This window comes from Phaenicophaeus curvirostris, chromosome 15 (assembly GCF_032191515.1).
Source record: "Phaenicophaeus curvirostris isolate KB17595 chromosome 15, BPBGC_Pcur_1.0, whole genome shotgun sequence".
Lineage (NCBI taxonomy): Eukaryota > Metazoa > Chordata > Aves > Cuculiformes > Cuculidae > Phaenicophaeus > Phaenicophaeus curvirostris.
The window spans coordinates 11,321,455-11,340,424 of record NC_091406.1 but is presented as its reverse complement, the minus strand read 5'-3'; the positions used below and the strand labels follow the sequence as shown (position 1 = coordinate 11,340,424).

The 18,970-nt window shown below is 45.6% G+C and overlaps 1 protein-coding gene across 4 annotated transcripts in view; it reads left to right on the top strand.

Annotated features, from left to right (window-relative positions):
- Positions 1-6,967: 6,967 nt before the first annotated feature.
- Positions 6,968-18,970, top strand: part of CSNK1A1 (casein kinase 1 alpha 1) — a 34,636-nt gene continuing 22,633 nt past the window's right edge. For 3 of the 4 annotated variants that reach the window (XM_069869339.1, XM_069869337.1, XM_069869338.1), the window contains exons 1-2: positions 6,968-7,475; positions 8,118-8,224. In XM_069869339.1, the coding sequence (XP_069725440.1) occupies positions 7,353-7,475; positions 8,118-8,224 (230 nt within the window). In that variant the 5' untranslated portion in view covers positions 6,968-7,352. The remainder of the gene's footprint in view (positions 7,476-8,117; positions 8,225-18,970) is intronic. The other variant, XM_069869340.1, reaches the window with a different exon arrangement.

Below are 18,970 nucleotides of genomic sequence, written 5' to 3'. Positions count from 1 at the left end.
CACATCTCTGAACCATACTCCCTGGGTCGATAGTCCGAGCTCAGCAGCAGAAAGGGGACAATCCAAGCAGCCTGCAGGCACCGCTGCTTGGCACAAATCTGTTCACTAGAGAAACTAGAAGACAGGAAAATGTCTTCTAGGGAACAAGTTCTTTGGTAGCGCTTCAGCTGTGCACTAACAGCATTTCCTATCAATCATTTACTTGAAAAGCCCCTTTTTCCTGCAGTACTTTAAAAAAGCCTCACTCCAAACAGCCAGGAACATCCCACACTGCAGAATTCCCCATCTAACTTTTTGCAAGGCTTGGAAACGACACTGATAGTTCACGGACTCCTTCTCCCTAGACCCAGATACCGTTGGTTCAATTCAAGCACTGCGAAAATGAGATTTGTCCCCCTGTCCCAGCTGTTCCAGCATGCCCAGCTGGCCCCATGTCCTTTCCCTACTGGAGGAAGAGCAAGGCACAATGCTACATCCACGCTGCCGTAGCTGCAGGTGATGGGGTCTGTCTGGAAACACAGTGTGGTCAAATGCAAGTGGGAAAGAAGTCAAAAAGTGGGAAAGGCTCACTCCAGCTTTGCCTGTCTCCTGACCTTCCACCACTGGACACTAGTGGAGATGAAATCCCAGGATCCAGGTCGGACATGGTGTGCTGGCTTGTATCTTTTCTGGAGCAATAAGGCATTGCCTGTGCTGGCTGTAACCCCAGACTAGGAAAGATGACAACTTTCTGAGGGTTACATGTGAACACTTAAAGCAGGCACCCTTGCCAAAAATAATGGTGCCTCTTGCCTTGTGCCAGCACTGGCATTGAAACTTAGTGCTGAGAGCCAGACTGGCAAAGACCACTGGTGTCTGACTGCTCCAGAAAAACAGAGTTATTTTCAAGCTGGACCAGGTCTCTGGGCTGGCTCCCCACAGCCCCCTGCCCAGCCCTGCCAGCATAGGGAGGAAGTGGCAAGAGGGCAGGGACAAGTGGCCTTGGCAGGGGTGGCTCTCAGCACCTTTTGGTGCCTGTGGATGCGTGCGTGGGTGTCAAGCAAGACATTGTTCAAGGAATGCGGAGAGACCAGATCCCTCCCACCCCACTGCAAAGCCCTGGTGAGCCCCACACCACCCCGCTCTGCTCCACCTGCGGGGGAGCAGGGTTTGGCTACACGCGTGGCAAAGCCAACCTGTGAGGTGTCCTTGGGCATGCAGATGGGACCATCCAAAGTTGAGCTACCTCATGTGGAGCCCCAGAACAGGCTGGGTTTGGTTCCTACCAGCACAAGCTGCTCTTCTCCAGCCACTTTCCCAAATGCCGTAAGCCCTGCTAAAAATAGCTAGACGAGAGTCAGCTAAGGTCAGAGCAAAGCTGAAGCCCAGGGGCTCAGGAGGGAGGGCAAATGCGCCTAAATGAAGGGCGTGCTGCTGGTGTAATGGTGTGGGCAGGGGGAGCAGGAGGAAATGCTAGAGCAGAACGGGTGTCCCCAGACAAGAAACCTGCTATGTCTACAAACTCGCAACCCAGATCTAATTTAAAACACAAATCACTCAGCCGCGCCAGAAACTCACTTACCCCTCCTGCCAAAGAGCAAAGGAATACTGAGATTATTTTGGCTGCCTGAGACTCAGCCAAACTCTTTGGTTGTGTCTCATTTTGTTCATCTGCACCTGGGGTTTGCCCACTTACAGGGAAAACCAAGGGAAAAATTGTCTTGCGTTCTCCATGTCTCTGAGAAAATCAACACTTCAGAGCGGGTGGGATCTGTCAGGTCAGCTCAGCTCAGCTCGGCACGTAACTTTGCCCTTTGTGGTCCATATTGAAGAAGTGCTCAGGATGTGCATCTCTGGTGCTCCTAGGTCCTACCCACAGCAGCAGAAGGAAAGCCCTAGGAGATGGCAGCTCCACACCAGAAAGGCTCTGAAATTAGATCTTGACCTGATTGTGATCTGACTGCTCTAGAGCAAAGGCATTGCATGCCCTTTGACTTTTTCAATCATGACTTTGCTTAGCTTGTCATTTCACTGTTCCTCCCTCCCCAGGAGCCTTTAGACAGGATGCCAGGATATCCCTGCTGCCCTGGAGGATGAGCAATTTGTTCCTTCTCCAGCTTCACAGCAGCACATATTTGCTGACACAGTTACAAGCATGCAAAGAGGATGCTGCTCCATCAGTCCTGCATCAAACAGCTGGTTTATTACAATGAAACCACTCCTTTCCTTTGCTGGGATGAAATTAAGAGGTTTAGGGGTGCTCAGTTGCAAAGCAAGCACAAATGAAGGGTGAGCAATGCTGGGATCAAGGAGGACCGGTCACACTGGAGGCTTGGCCATGCAGCAGGACTTCTGGCCTGTCTTCTGGAAAGAGAAGAGAGGGGGTTTATTCCTTTCATTCTGTCAAGTGATAGAGCTATAAATGGGTTTTCATTATATCTGGAAGTGTTGTCCTTGAAAGATGCGAAAATTAATAACAAACAGGAGATAAAGAATAGCTTTCAGACACTGTAGCAGTCTGGTTCATCCCATCCATTTTGGTGGTGGTGCCAAGGCTGGTGTTCTCCCTGCTAGCAGTGAATTTAATGATTCTCATATTCTCTCCCGGGTGTCTGCAGAGTGCTTTTCCAGGCAGCATGGAATGTTTCTTCCGTTTTCCCACCTGACCACTCCTGTCTGGTGTTTCGGCTGACAGCATGTCATTGCCAATGGGGGACAACCCTTGCACCATCCGCTGGAGCCCTGTGAGCCGTTCGAGTGCCTAGTCTGACAGAACATTAACCCAGAGAAAACACCAAGAGAAACCATTCAGGCGATATTCTGTAGGCTTGGAGAGCTGAACAAGATGCCAGAGCTGAACATTGGGAGTGAGGTGAGTAGGAGGGGAGAGGGACACAGAAGTGAGACCAACCTGTGTTCGCAGCAGTGAGTCAGTACATCAGGCCAGCCGCTGTGAAACCACAGCCTAAAATTCCCCTCCCAACTTACAGACTTACATTTGCAGTGGTTTTAACTGATATAATTTTAAATCTGAGCAGTACCTGTGTGGTGTTTATGTTTGTACAGATCTTGGTGGTTTTGGTGTTTGTCTTCACCAGCTTCTGTGCTTTCCTAAAGGCTCAGGACACAACCCCCAAGGCAGAGGCTCTGGTAGGACTTTTACAAGGCCAGGAGTGCTTTGAGTCTGTCAGTATCTTCACTGGTCAGCAAGGCAAATCCCAATCATGGCGCCATAGGATGTTGTTTTCCACAAGAGGCTAGCATGGGAATTTTTTTCCTGCACCATGTAGTAAAGACAGAAGAACAGGTCCATTGGCCAAAATAAAAAGCAACAAAAGCTCTGGCACAGGTCAATGTTGTCTTGTCACAGGAAGGGACAACATCCCAGGTGAGATGCCCCCCTAGATCTGAACATCTTCTGGACAGCTAGGATCTGTCAGGCTATGAATCTCCTCCAACTTCCTGCTCTGAATAGTGCTGTTCATTCACTGGGTTAAATTCTGTCTACTCAGAAATACACAAGCACGTTGCCCCTTCTCTAAAATGGAACGAAGATGATCTTGTTACTGTGGAGAGGTAAACAGAGACCCAAAGTGGCTGAGATGCAGATCTGAAAGATAAGCCCAAACGCAGTGTCCTCAGCCCGCAAACAGATGTGGTCTGTGACCACAGAAATGAGGAAACAAGGAACAGGTTGACGTTATCTGAGTGTGGCACATGGTGGGACACTGGCTCCCAGGGCCCTTCAGCTCTTCCTTCACAGAGCAGCCAGAGCTGGAGAAGGGGCGGAGGTTATCCCCACACTCCTGGTCCCAGTGCAGGAGGGTGTTCACAGGCATCCACACTGCTCCTGGTCAAGAGGGATGGAGCTGCAGCTGTGCTGGTGGGTCTTTCTTCTCTTCTGTGTCCTGGATTTAGCCTGGTTTATGCTGGCTGGCTCGTCCCACCTCTCTGTTACCCTCCAGCCTGGTCTGCAGTCCTTCCCACATAGACTCTCCTTTGACTGATCCTCCTTTGAACCTCCTCATCCCTGTCCCTGCTGCAGGACCTGATAGTGAATGCATGTTAAAAATGACCGAGACAAAAAAATACCAAATGCTGATTGCCGGTCATTTTTGCACAACACCCAGCTAGGGTACAAATATTGGGGTGAAGATGTGTTCCTGGTTGCTTTTACACCATTCTCGGCTCGACCACCCCCTGTCCCTGTGATGTCCCCGGACCCCAGGCAGTGACAGTGTCCCCTGGACACAGAGATGTCCCCAGAAGGCAGGAGGTGGCAGTATTGCACAGCCCAGGAGCTCCTGCTCTCCTGGAAACCCCTGCATGTTCTATTGACTGGCCAGGAGCTGCAGACCTGTTTTTCCAGCTCCTCCAAGGATACATGACTCAAACCAAACTAATCCAAACTGCTCAAATCTCATCCAGAGCAACCATTAAAAACAACTAAACCCCAAAGGCCGCTAAGTGCACATCAATTCTAAGCTGTCTGCACATCACCATCCCCAGCAACGTGCGGGTAACTGAGGACACGGGGCTCTGCATTTAGCAGTGAGAGTGATGTTTAAAGATACCTCGTTTGCCCTTGAAACTCCAGCCCCCTTAACTCGTGTGTGATGTATCTGAGCTCCTCCGCACAAGATCCACATTCGCTTTGAGTGACAAGAGTGCAGATATTCTTGCTTGCGCAAATGCTCCCTGCCAGAGCTGAGGTGGGAATGAGTTGGAGGCTAGCTTGCTCTCAGAGCATCGTTTTCATTCTGGAGCATCTGTCACGGTTCAGGCTGATTTGGAATCCTTCATGATTTAATTTACCTGTAGTAAAACATTGGAACTAAGCTCCCTGAAACACAAGAGGAACTTGGAACTGATATGTGCAGCCCATAGCATTGCTGGTTGTTAATCACCCCTCTCCATTCCTCCCGGTCTCTCACTACGTAGCTGACAGAGCTCACCAGAGGAGGAAACACGGGCAAATCAAAGACGTCCCTTGCTGCCTAACAGCCAGAAGGACACAAGTCAGGATGTTTTTGCACTTATGCAGACAGAAACTGTTTGCACCACAATGCCTTCACCAAGTAGTTCTGGGCCCCTCACCACAAGAAGGATGTTGAGGCTCTGGAGCGAGTCCAGAGAAGAGCAACAAAGCTGGTGAGGGGGCTGGAGAACAGGCCTTATGAGGAACGGCTGAGAGAGCTGGGGGTGTTCAGCCTGGAGAAGAGGAGGCTGAGGGGAGACCTCATTGCTCTCTAGAACTCCCTGAAAGGAGGTTGTAGAGAGGAGGGTGCTGGCCTCTTCTCCCAAGTGACGGGGGACAGGACAAGAGGGAATGGCCTCAAGCTCCACCAGGGGAGGTTTAGGCTGGACATTAGGAAAAAATTCTTCACAGAAAGGGTCATTGGGCACTGGAACAGGCTGCCCAGGGAGGAGGTTTAAGTCACCTTCCCTGGAGGTGTTTAAGGCACGGGTGGACGAGGTGCTAAGGGGCATGGTTTAGTGTTTGATAGGAATGGTTGGACTCGATGATCCAGTGGGTCTCTTCCAACCTGGTTATTCTATGATTCTATGATTTTATGAAGTAGAAAGCAACATGGTGACTGCGACAAAAGCCTCTATTTGCCACGGGGACACTGTTCTGTTAAGAGGACTCCTCTACCATTATAGGAACAACTTCCTATCCACATAGCAGTGTCCTAACCTGGACCTCTCTATCTCATTTTTCCTCCAAAAAGAGCTCTTAAAAAAATCTGTGCACAGACCAGTCTTAAAACAATTTTTTTTATTATTCTCATGGATTTGGGTGCACTGCACAAGCTGGAAAGCAGTTTCTGCTACTGCCCTCCTTAAAAGCAGATATCCTGAGTAGGCTTTCTTCCTACATACATGAGCTACATTATTGTAGGAGCTTTCTTTCTTGTGCAGACTGAATCATTTCCCAAATGTAGGCTTGCACAGCAGAAGACGCCACTCTGACAAGGAGTGATGATGACTCACCGGGAATTCACGGTTTTGTGTTCCTGCAAAAGAAAAACTCACAGCACCAAGCAAGGGGGCAACAGAGGAGATCTCAGTTTTAGCAGACGGCAAGAAACAGCTCCTGGAGCATAAGCTGCTGGGTCAAAGCAATCAGGGGAAGAAGAGGAGCCAAGTGTAGCAGCCACGTGAAAGCAAGAGCTACAGGGCCAAGAGCTGTGGCCATGACAAAGGGTTCTTCCTGTGGCATGGTCCTTGTGGGGGGGCTTCCTCATGCTCCTCCCGGACTGAGGAGAAGCACACACGGCCTGCCCAGGACCAGCAGTGCTGTGAACTGCAACCCAGGCAGGCAGAGGCTGAAGGTTAGAAGGATAAATCAGCCATGGCAGGCTGGGCAGGAAAGGCCATGAAGCAGATGTTGTGTGCGGAGGAGCAGGGCAAGCACCTCAGGGCCTCAGCTCAGCTGTGGGCACCGCAGGAGGACGGGAGGGAGGTTACTCTGGGTTCATTTATCTGCAAACCCAGTCCACAAGCATGCAGAGCAGGGCTCGATAAGAACCTTGAAGCAGCGCCAGCAGCCCCAGCCCCACATGGGAGAGGCGTAATGCGTGTGTGAACGCTGTGGCTCTGCCCCAGCCCCAGAGGCTGCCCAGGACACCCAGGAGCATCATAAGGGCCTCCTTGCTCCCAGGGCAGCCCAGCACGGGCGAGGCCCCGGGGCTAGGACGCCGGTCCCTTTAAGAAGCAGTGAGGACATGTCGCCCCCTCTCCGCTTCCTCTTCCGCCCGGTGCCGGTTCGAGCACTGCGCATGCGCAGAGGCCGCACGCGCCGAGCCCCTGCGCCGAGGACGGGCCCAGAGCGCCGCCGGTCATTGGCTTTGAGGGGAGGGGGCGGAGAGCGCGCATGCGCACAGAGCGCCGCCCCGCCCCCTCCCCGCCCGGCACCAAGCGCAGGCGCCCCGTGGGGCGGGGGCGTGGCCTGCGTGGCGCGTGCGCGGCGGGCGCCCCGCCCCGCTCCCAGCGCGCCCCGCGCGGTGAAGAAGCGGCGGCCGCGGGCCGGGGGCATTTTGTGTCCGCGGGAGCCGCGGCGCAGACAAGATGGCGGCGGCCCAGTGAGGCACCGCCGGCACCCGGCGGCGCCAGCGGCCTTCGCGTTCCCCTTTTCCCCTTTCCCTGTCCTCAGAGCGCCTCGCTGAACGCCCCCTCGCTTTTTCGGGAGGGCGCCGGGAGCCGAACGCCGCCCCGGAGGGGCTCGGCTGGAGCTGAGTTCGGCCCCCCTTGTTCTGCCCCCCCTTCCCTCCCCCTTTTCTCCTCTCTGCCCCCTGCCCCTTTCCCCTCGGCCAGGGCGGCGGTAGAGCCCTTTTTGTCCCGCCGAGCGGGCCCCGCGGCCGCCCCTCGCCATGGCGAGCAGCAGCGGCTCCAAGGCCGAGTTCATTGTCGGAGGCAAATACAAGCTGGTGCGCAAGATCGGGTCGGGCTCCTTCGGGGACATCTACCTGGCCATCAACATCACCAACGGGGAGGTAAGGGCGGCTCGCACTCGCCCCTGCGGCGTGGAACCTCCCGCCCCTCGGGTCGGGGAACCGGAGACTCGGGGGTGACCCTGCCCGCGCAGAGCCCCGCTGCCGCCTCCCCGGGGAGGGGGACGTTGTGATGGGAAAGGGTACTTTGTGTTCTCTGAGCGGCCACAGTCGTCCCTCTCCTGCCTATCTCCCTTCTCCCCCCCGTCCTTTATCTATTCCCCCTCTCCCACCCGGGGATCGCTTTACCTCGTATTCGTCAACAGTAATAGAAACAAGGAAGATCCCCTGTTTCCAGCTCTTTTTTTTTTTTTCCTGGTGGTGCTTTTTGTTTTTCTTCCCCCTCATGGCTCTGAGCTGTAAAGAAGAAACACCCACGTACGCTCTTCCTCACTTACATGGATCTGAAGACTTTACATTTCCAGCTCAATTTCATGACCTGGGATGGACGTTTATGTACAGATCGTCACCGTATGGATTTTATTTGAAGACGTTGAGCAACAAGAGCTTAAAAAAATTTATATCTGAAAGCATTTTCACCAGGGATGTGTGGGGGATGTTGAAATGCTGTGTCTCTTAAACCCCAGTGGCAAGGCTGTGCATGGTGGACGCTCTGCTCTGACTCCCTGTTCCCTCTCACTGTAGGAAGTTGCTGTAAAGTTGGAATCTCAGAAGGCTAGACATCCCCAGCTGCTGTATGAAAGCAAACTGTACAAGATTCTGCAGGGAGGAGTTGGCATCCCACATATACGGTAGGAATCACTGATGTATGCCAGTACAGTGACTTCTTTAATGTTAAGTGTGGGGCAAGACATCGCCGTTAAAATGAGGTTTATATGGGAGGGATTGTGCTGCTGGGGAGGGAGGATGTGTTCCATTTCGAGCTCTACAACTAGTTGGATATCTTCCCCACCGGCCCCGCTGTCGTTTCTGATCTTTACGTGCTGTGCCTTGAAAGCGAGATCTTCAGTAATTCCTGAGCTGTGAGAAATTCTTTCGATGACAACGAAGTGTGGGAATGTTTCAGTGAGAGCCGATATTCTGGATGAGGCTGAGAGTTTGGAACCGGCACTGGAAATGGCTGCTTTCTTTTGTTGCTTTTTTTTTTTTTTTTTTTTTTGTTCCAACATGTCTTCCTCCTCCGCTCAGAAAATGGCGGATGGACGTGATTAACCCTCCCCCTTCTCGTGTTGGGACAAGGGACGTGTTCAGGCGTGTCTCTTTTCCTTTCATAGTTATGTGCTGCAAGGCTTGAGACTGCAGAGAACCTCAACCAGGAATGAAATGGCAGCCCCTTTCTGTTACCCGCAACAGATGCGTCACTAGGATTTCCGTACAGTTAAAAGTGCCAAGATTAATCCCTCCCAGTTGCTCCTTACACAGCTTCCTTGTTTCGTATGAAGTCCGAAACTTTCAGTAATGTTTTGTAATGTCCTGATCTGAAAGCAGATCGTGGGTGCAGCAGGCTCCAGGAGGTGTTATTTCTCTTGAGGTGTTGTACAGAGTTAATTCCCAACTACCGATCTGTGCATCGGAATAGATTAAATGAAACTTCAGCTTTTTCCAGAAGGACTTAGTATAAGTTGTTCTTTTTTTAAACTTTGTTAATAATGTTTTTAAAGTTAGTATTTTTTATTATTCCATTATAGTATAAAGGCTTTTTTGTTCCTTGAGCTACAGAACAATTTCAGCTTAGATATTGGGTCAGACTGTGAATTCTGTTTTGTTAACCCTTCCAAGACTTTATTGTATGTACGTCTGTATCACTGCTGGCCTGTAGAGCCTTTTGTAAGGCCGTAATGGTGACTTTTTGTGGATCATGTGTTACTTTTAACAAAACCTAAAACGAAACTCCATTTCTGAGGTTAATAGCTGCAGTCCCCCACCTTCCAGCTCTGAACACAAATGGATGTCGTCCTGAATGTGAGCTGAAGCTATAGAGGGGGAGGACACAGTGTTTTGGCCATCTGTCCTCATTCAGTACAGCCTTGTGCAGGAACTGGATAAACATATCTGAATTAAGTGGAATACTTGCAGCTTAAACGGAGTTGCTTATATGAGAACAGATTTATTCATCATTTTAGATTAGTTTCCCCTTTCTAATGGTGCCTTTATTTCACAACTGGAAGAACAAAAATTGTATTCTGGAAAGCTACCACAGTACACTTACCTGCTAAAGCAAGGATAACTGGGAAAACAGCCAAAGCAAGTGAATGTAAAATGTTGTCATGAAACTGGAAAAGCAGACGTTCTTAAACTATTTTTTTTTTTAAGTAGAGAAATGTTTGCTACTATAATGAGGCCTAAGTTGCAGATTTTTCAACTCCATGTTGCAGAAGCGAACTACTATGTAAAAGTAAGTTTTTGGATTTGGTTAGAATGCCCTGTAAGAGTGTTTTATTTAAAGCTGAAAAACTGGAAGTCATACTGCGTATTGAGAAATGTGGTTCTGGCTTCGATTACAGCAGTCATTTTTTAAGTCTTTTTCATCAGTCTTTGATGTTCTTTTATTTGACTTTGTTTTCTGTATAACCAGTGATTGTGGTTTAGAAGTCTCACCAGCGCAGAGGACCTACAGCTTTTCTTAAACACACTTCCTTCCTTCTCCCTTCCTCTCCCTAAAATAATACAAGTTTACAAGAATCTGAATAAGAACAGACAACTGAGGTGATACTCCAAACAACTAAATTTGATTCATAGGCTCCTTGTGCTAAAGATGTGTGATCTATTTGACAGTCTCAGTGAGTCTTGAAGTTGTTCACTTTCAGGTTCTTACAGTGTTAATGTTGGTAGCTTGGGGTTTTTTTTTTCCTAGAAAAGTGCCATTTGGAAAACTTCTGGAAATAGCTTTTTTGTCTTCAGAATTTTAAAGGCTTTGGTTAGTTGTCATTATGGTGTCTGGTGATGCTTAAAGAAATCCAAAATAGTACTTTTATAGTTTTTAATCCTCTTTAAGAGGAAGCTGAGCGGGGTAATTAGCAGAGTTCTTGTGAGAAACAAAGCGTGATTCGTTTAATACAAGTAGAATCAGTGGTACTCAATTCTAAGGGGTAGGACTTGACCTACCAAATGAGATGTATCTCTGGGGTGCTTAACAACGATATGTCTTTGAATAAGTGATTACAAGGACTGGGACCAGAGTGAGATTACTGTGCATATTATTCCATACAATCCAAACTTTTCTAACGTGCGTTTTTGGCAGCAACTAAGCTGGGGGATGTGTGACTTTGTGCTTAGGTCACTGCATGTGTAATTGATAATACACGTTCTGCCATTGTTTTATAATGGCGTGCTGTCAAGTCAGAATAAGCTGATCTTGGCTTAGTTTACTCTAGAAGGATGAATCAAGTTGAAGGAAAATCTTTCAATACATTTGTTAAAATTTCTGTAATGTGACACCTTTAAACAACGGCAGTGTAAACAGAGGATTTGATAGGAAATGAGGGACTCGCTAAGTTTTTTGCCATTGTCATGCTGTGTAAGCTGGCCTCAGCAGTGTTTTTATCTTAGTTACACATCTGGGGAACAGGCACTTAAGCTTGCATTCCTCATTTAAGAATGAGGGACTTGTTCTTTAGTTTTCGTCTACTTTAGTAACACGGTGGCCATGAGCTCTTAGTAGATGCAGCATTGTGTGGCTTTGCCTTACTGAAGTGGTCTGCTGTGGTTCTTTGACTTACAAGGCTGAAATTATAGGTGAGGTATGGATTGCTCATTCATTTTGGGCTCTTGTTCTCAAAGCTGAATTCTTCCCTTCAGATGTGATTGCAAGCTTAGTAATTATAATATAGCATATCTGGAGTGCCACTATAATTACGTAGAACCCAGCAATTTTTTTTATATCCTTTAAGGTTGATTTCATGGCCTTTCTGCCTGATTGGAAGAGAGCTGATAAGCAAAATGAAGTTTGAAGTTTTTTACCAGTGCTTCCGTGGGATAAACTGTGAGCCTTCATTTGTTGTGGAGAGCAAAGAAGGGACCTTAGTGGTCTTGTTGTGACAGAACACTTTGCATATAAAATGGCAAAACCTGTGGTTGGGATGTCTTTATTCTCAGGATTTTGTAAACCGTTTTAGACTTAAAAACCTTTTGGCTTTACTGTTTGTTGTTTCCTGGAAGAATAGCAAAGTTTCTGAACTTGTCTCTGGAGTTTCAAAAAACTTTTTATATAAATGCTCTGCAATTTATGCTTTGGTATGTTCTTGATGCACAAATTTTGGTTAATTATTACCCTAATTTTTCACAAAAGGCTCTTGAAGCACGCTGAACACTAACAATCTGATCTGCTTTTAGGACACAATGCAAAGTCCACAGTATTCTGCTGGGCTTATTCTCATTGTTCTCATCCATCAGCTGTCCTTTCTTTTTTCCTCTCTTTTTCAGTGGCAAAGCATTTTTAGCTGTAATCTTGTTAACTGGGCACTGATCCTATTAGTTTGGACTGTCTACCCTTGTTCCTAAATTCTTGGTTCTGGCTTGGAGGAATGCAGCAGAGCATGTTTGGTGCTTTTGTGTGTTTTGTGTAGTGTAACTCTGGTAAAGCACTCTTGACAAAAGCAATTGTTTGTATTATCTGTGATAGCCACTCTTGATTTTTGCCAGTTATGGTGTTTATCAACTATTGTTCATACCCTTTACAAAGATTACTTTTACATACTGTTTCAGAGGTACTTTCAAAAGAGAAGTGGGCTTTTTCTTGCCGGTTTTTTTCCTGGTGAGGATAGCTTGTTTTTGTTACTGTCAGTTTCAAATGGAAAACGGCTGTGCTGGAACCATCTGTGACTATTGGTGATCTATTAGAAGTGTTGCACTTGAGGTCAGGAACTCTCATCCTGGTGAATGTGAAACAGATATTGTGTGTATTCATGTGTGGGTGAGGCCAAAGAGATACTCTACAGCATGTGAAGATAATCAAGGTGATATTTGAGTAATTTTTAATTTAAAAACCCAAAAGCTAATGACTTAGTGGTTTTTTGTTTTTTTTGTTTTTTTTTTTTTTTTTTTTTGCAACATGCTCTTGGAAACTGGATGAGTAAATCCTTACATTTCTGAAGAAGTTCTTGCACAATATTTTGATGTTGAAATTCAGAATTACCATTCATGTATCACTATGCGAACTTCTAAATAGTGAAATGTATTTTAAAAGTTTCTGGCAAAAAAATATATCGTTCTTCTGGTCGCGTACTGCCATGTGGTTGGATAAACTGTTAATAACGGATTCTGCCTGTATTATTCCTCAAAGTGATACGTGTAACAGAAAAATGTGCTCAAAGTTGGTGATTTTTAGGGTGCCCACAATGGATTTTTTGTTCAGTGCTTCAAATTTTGATCTCTAAGCCATGCTTAAAGATCTGTAAATACAGCTCTCCAACACCTTTGTTTTAAAGGGCTTCCTCTGGCATAAAAAACCAAATCCCAAAACATCAAAGAAACCCACCACCACCCCAAAACACCACCAGAAAAATACCTGCCCAACCTACAAACAAAAACGACGCCCCCAATGATTCCCTCAAACACCAAGAAAAAAAAAAGAAACCTAAAACTGGCAGTCAGGTAAAGTCTGGAAAGCTTTCTGTCCATTTTTTATTGGCAAGACTGGTACTTTGATCTATGTCTGCAAGTCATGAGGAGGAAGGTTTTAGCAATTCAGCCTCCTATTAATTAACCTTCTGTTATTACTTAAGGCTGCATGCTGAAGGGCAGACCCACTCCAGCAGATAAGAGGAAGCCTCTTGTTCCGATAGCTCAAAGTAAAATTGAAGGTTAGTCTTTTAATACCTAAAAGAATGAATGTCTTTAAACAAAATCAGCTTCATATTTTATGACAATTTAAACTTTGTTTTAATGGGTCTTTGCGAGCTTTTGAAGATCCAAGAGAGACTGCATTTTGAAAAGCAGAGGAGGCTGTGCCTTTTGATTTTTAGTTTTTTCTCCTTGCCTTAGCTCAGCCTTTGCTGAAACAGTTGCAGAAAGGCTCAGTTTTCAGTTCAGTGTTAATCTTCTGTGGACTGGGTGATCAGCAGAGGTGCTATTGAAACACTTTTCCTTAGCAGTGTTTCCTGTACCTGCTGTGGATTAATGGCTTACCTTCTCAACTGAACTGAGCCTTCTGACTTTTATGAAAGAACCTTCTGTTCACCTCGCTTCCTACCAGGTGTTAATGTACCTTGTCAGGTAGCTAGCAAAACAGCAAGTCAGCTGTATGGAAGTACGAGGTCTGACATAAAACCCCTGAGACTAACCATGCAGCTCAGGAAACAAGAGTGGGAGGGGAGACAGAAATTGTTGAAATAGTCACTTTCTTACCCTCAGTCAGAAAATGTCAGTGTGCAAGAGTTAACAGTTAGTTAACATCAGGTTTCTCAGGAAATGGAAGAAATCAGTGATAGGAACTTTTCAGTTATTGACTGAGGCTTATGGTGAAGAGGTCCCTAAGATCTAGTCAGTGTTCAAAGGAGCAGATATTTTGTCCACAGAAGATGTGAAAGCAAAAAACAATGGAAATCCTTAACAGGCTTTTGGAAAATTATCTGTGGAATTGCTTTGAATGTTGGCAGCATCACATACAGCTGTGTGTCGGCTCAGAAGGGAACTCTTTTGAAGGTTATCATAGTTGATTTTTTTTAAATTTGTTAAATAAAATTACTTGCATGACCTTGTTTTTTTGTTGGACCTTGTATGTATGCAACATAACGCTGTGCAGGTGAAATGACTATTGCTTGGGAGATGAGTTGCACTGGCATACCACATGCATTCATATTTGTCTAATAACTGTACAAAAAATGATACAGAATTTTATTTATAGAGTCTGTCTAACTTCATAGAGTAGGGTGTTCATTGCTATTTCTTTATTTAGTACTTGGATGGCCTAATTCATACTCACCATGGCAACTAATGTTAGATGACATCTGCTAAATATTCCACTTCAGTATTTCAGTCATGCCACGTTATGTTAAGTACATTTATATTACTCCTAGCTGGCTAACAGTAAAGAAGTGCTTTTCCAGCTTTGAGGGAGATCAGCTACAAAGATCAACTTGCACCCTTAGCAAGTTTGCAGACGACACTAAGCTGGGTGGAAGTGTTGATCTGCTGGAGGGTAGGGAGGCTCTGCAAAGGGATCTGAACAGGCTGGAGCGCTGGGCTGAGTCCAATGGCATGAGGTTTAACAAGGCCAAATGCCGGGTCCTGCACTTGGGGCACAACAACCCTATGCAGTGCTACAGACTAGGAGAAGTCTGTCTAGAAAGCTGCCTGGAGGAGAGGGACCTGGGGGTGTTGGTTGACAGTGACTGAACATGAGCCAGCAGTGTGCCCAGGTAGCCAACAAGGCCAATGGCATCTTGGCTTGGATCAGAAATGGTGTGACCAGCAGGTCCAGGGAGGTTCTTCTCCCTCTGGACTCGGCACTGGTGAGACCGCTCCTCGAATCCTGTGTTCAGTTCTGGGCCCCTCACCACAAGAAGGATGTTGAGGCTCTGGAGCGAGTCCAGAGAAGAGCAACAAAGCTGGTGAGGGGGCTGGAGAACAGGCCTTATGAGGAGCGGCTGAGAGAGCTGGGGGTGTTTAGCCTGGAGAAGAGGAGGCTGAGGGGAGACCTCATTGCTCTCTACAACTCCCTGAAAGGAGGTTGTAGAGAGGAGGGTGCTGGCCTCTTCTCCCAAGTGACAGAGGACAGGATGAGAGGGAATGGCCTCAAGCTCCACCAGGGGAGATTTAGGCTGGACATTAGGAAAAAATTCTTCACAGAAAGGGTCATTGGGCACTGGAACAGGCTGCCCAGGGAGGTGGTTGATTCACCTTCCCTGGAGGCGTTTAAGGCACGGGTGGACGAGGTGCTAAGGGGCATGGTTTAGTGATTGATAGGAATGGTTGGACTCGATGATCCGGTGGGTCTCTTCCAACCTGGTTATTCTATGATTCTATGAAATATAAAATATATAGAAATGTAGACATGAGTCTTACGAGGCTAGATGACCTTTCTTCTGTGTTGCTTTGGTATCTGTTAAGATTTTGAATTAATGTATATTTGCAGGCAGAATATGCTTCCCGATTCAGCTGATCCATTATTTGTTAGGAGATGTGTGCTGAGAAGTCTAGAACATGGGACCAGAGGGACTGCTTTGGTCTGAATCCTGCACTTATTTTGGACAGCATGTTATTCTTTCTGTGAATCAGTCATGTGCAACGTTAAAACTTTCTAGGCTAGCGTGGCAGTGCTCATGATCTCTCATTGGAGAGAGTGAGCTTCTGTGCCTAAAGGTAAATGCTTGTACACATAGCCAGTCCGCTCCTATTTCTTTCTTATCTTTTTTAATAACCTTCCTGCTATTACAGTCTTCTTGTCACCACCTTCCCATCTTTCTTGAAGTCTTTTCTTCTGTCCCTGTCCTGATTTGGGTTTCCTTTCCTGAATGTTGGTGATGGGTCTTGCATGTCAGTGCCTTAAGCATTGATACAGGTTGCTTTGCAGTTTCTGTCGTAGAGTGCCTGGTCCAGTGGTTAGGATTGCTTGTTTGATTATTGCTTATGTATGATTATAGGGAGGTCTGTTTCCTCTTTAGTCACATCATCTGACTAATGCCTAGTTCAGAGGCTTTCGTATGAATGACTTGTAGAAATGGGCCTACATCAACTTGACCCTTTCAAAGGAAAACACTGGATGTGAAGAGAATATTCTGATAACCAAATTAATGGTTTCTCAGTTAAAAAAAAGTCCAAGCTATTAACAAATGCTTCCTCAAACATTTATTTTGTCATTGATACTATTTAGGAAATATGCAGTTGCTGAAATAGACATCATAGAACTTTTGAAAGATGCAGCTCTGACAACAGAAAAGGATTTTGAGTTTGGATATACCCAACTATAGCACATGCTACTAAGTGCTAGGTGTGCATCAATACTTAAGCTTGCTTGTCTCAAGGTTGATCAAGGGAATTAAAAAGACTCAACCCCACAAGAGTTCAAGGAAGCATTCACTTATTGTGTGATCTGGCATCCTACCCACTGTACTGCATGGGGCTTGGAAACCAAATGCTTTCACACCACTGTGTCCTGTGACTTAGTTGTTTGGCATAGAGATGGGGATGTTGGAATTCAAGATGTTGCAAGATGTCAGCTGTGCGCATACTGGGGCTGCTAAACCACGCAGTTTGGAAACTTGGTGTGGTGAGTCTTGGTCTTTAAAATCCGACAAGTCACTGAAGTCAAGTTAAGGTCAGTGTGTTCCATTTTTGACTGTGATTTGTTGAAAAGCGTCATTAAAGTATATTGACTGTATTCTAACGTATCTGTAGCTTTAAACAGATGAGACAAGGGAGGGTGACAAAGCATTTTCATGCTTGTGTGAGCTTGGGCGCACCTTACAGCTTGCCTGTGGACTAGGCTTCTTAACAACTGTATAGAATGTTAGTGTTGACACTGCCTAATCAAGGATGACTCTTAGCTCTTCATAATAATATTGTCCTCTTACCTTTTGTGAAGTTTTCAATAAGATAATCTCCAGTTTTCCTGAAGAATAGCAAATACTCTGTACATTGTGTGAGGGTTTTGGCATTAGTAGTTATAAATGGACCTGTGCTACAGCGTTATAATTCCCTGTTTGGGAAATATGTCCTTATGGAACATACAGTGTTGTGGGAATGAAGTAGAGAAATAACAAGGCTTCCTAGTCTTATAATTTAGATTCTCTTTTTGGCATTGTGTAACCAAGTCATTACCCACCCAAAATAAACTGTTGTAGTTAAATCTTTTGCTCCCACTTTCTACTCCTGTTCAAAACTCTCGTTGCTTAAAATGTATTGCTGCTGTTGCTTTCTAAACTTTAGTATGAGAGAGCACATCCACGTGTGCTTTAAAGTCTATAGAGCTCTAACAGGCTTGAGACCTTCTATTTTTAGATGCTAGTGTCATCTAAGTTGCGCAGGGCTTTTTTTTTTTAAATTGCGCTCCCTTTATTGCCATGGTGTTCTGCACTTTAGCCCAGTAGTGCTAAAATTTGCATGCCAAAATACTCTTAATTTGTACTTATCTAAAATTTGTGCTTATATGCCATCTTACAATGAGTATGGGAGTATGGAGTACTTGCCAAACTCTGTATCTAACCTTTCCTAAGGAGAGCCAAGACTTCTAACATTTTTACTCAGAGCTGCCAGGAGTAGTGCAGCTACTATACTTTGAATGGATGTGATGTAGCCTTACCTCTTAATCCTGTTTTCTCTGGAAGTGTTCCAAGGGAAATGAAAACTTACTTGCAGTGTTAGCAAAGTAAATAAAGCACAAGTTACTCCAGTGCTCTAGCAGAAGGTTCAGTTGCCAGTAGTGAAATGAAAGGAAGGAGCACTCTTCCATAAGGAATTACAGGCAGGTACACATTAAAACGAAATGGTAAGAGGCCCCATCTTATTTCTTTGTCTTGCAGACCCAATTCTGCTTCCACCAGCGCAAAATGGTCGGGAGATTAAAATTTTCTTATGCCTATGTAGAAGTAGGCCAAACGGAGGTTGTGCAATCAACCTGAATTATTGCACTTAGGAAGGAAAGATCCCTGCAGAGGAATCAGATACTTTTTAAAATACAGTTCCCAGGGTAGGCTTTCTTTTAATCAGCTTCACTTTTTTTCTGGTTCTGTAACTAAATTTTCTTAGTTGAAGACTGATCTTTGATCCTTTTCCCTTATACTGCAGTCTCTTGGGCATTGAACCATTCCTGTACTGAACAGTTACACTCAGCATCTGAATTGGACTTCCATTTCTTAAAGAGTATCATACTTTATCTAGGTCTTTTGCTTACTCCTCAGAATGCTTCAATTCAACTCATTGCTTACTTTTTCACAACAAACCTGTGTTCATGTAACAGAATAATGAGGCAGGTCCTTTAGTCTGGGTTTCATTACTGTAGTTGTTCATAATGTTTCATTTTCAATTATGTCCTGCGGAGTTGTTAATAGAACCTTGTCAAAACTAGTCAGCCATTTGCTTAGGTGGCTTTGATAGGAAACAAGAAGCAGAGCTGCAGGCATGGTCAGTAATTCTTCAACTAAAGCTGGTTTGTAGTACATCGTAGTACATCCAGTGAATTTTTAGAAGGGAAAAACTGCTAAATAAGTACTTGGGGTACTTGGATCATACCAGATCATTAACATGTTGGAGGACAACAGTTTTGTTGTCATTTCATTTGAATGACTGCATTCAAAATATGTATTTTCTGTACCCCTCCTGACATAGGGAATGAATAAAGGTCCTAGACTGACTTGTGAAACAGAGTATGATCTACAGTCTGTATATGAACTTTGTATTGCTTTATGTTAAATTTGATAAAAGTGTGTGGTTTCTTCTAGAATCCTGACAGTGGGAAGGTACAGGCCAGTAGTTCATGAAACAAATCCAAATATAGACTCTTTGGTTTTGTAAACATTTTACTTGACTATCTTGGCTAAGCTTGGAATCTTGTTAGTACCAAGGAATTTGTTGGCTTTATCAGTGGCAACTATTTTCCA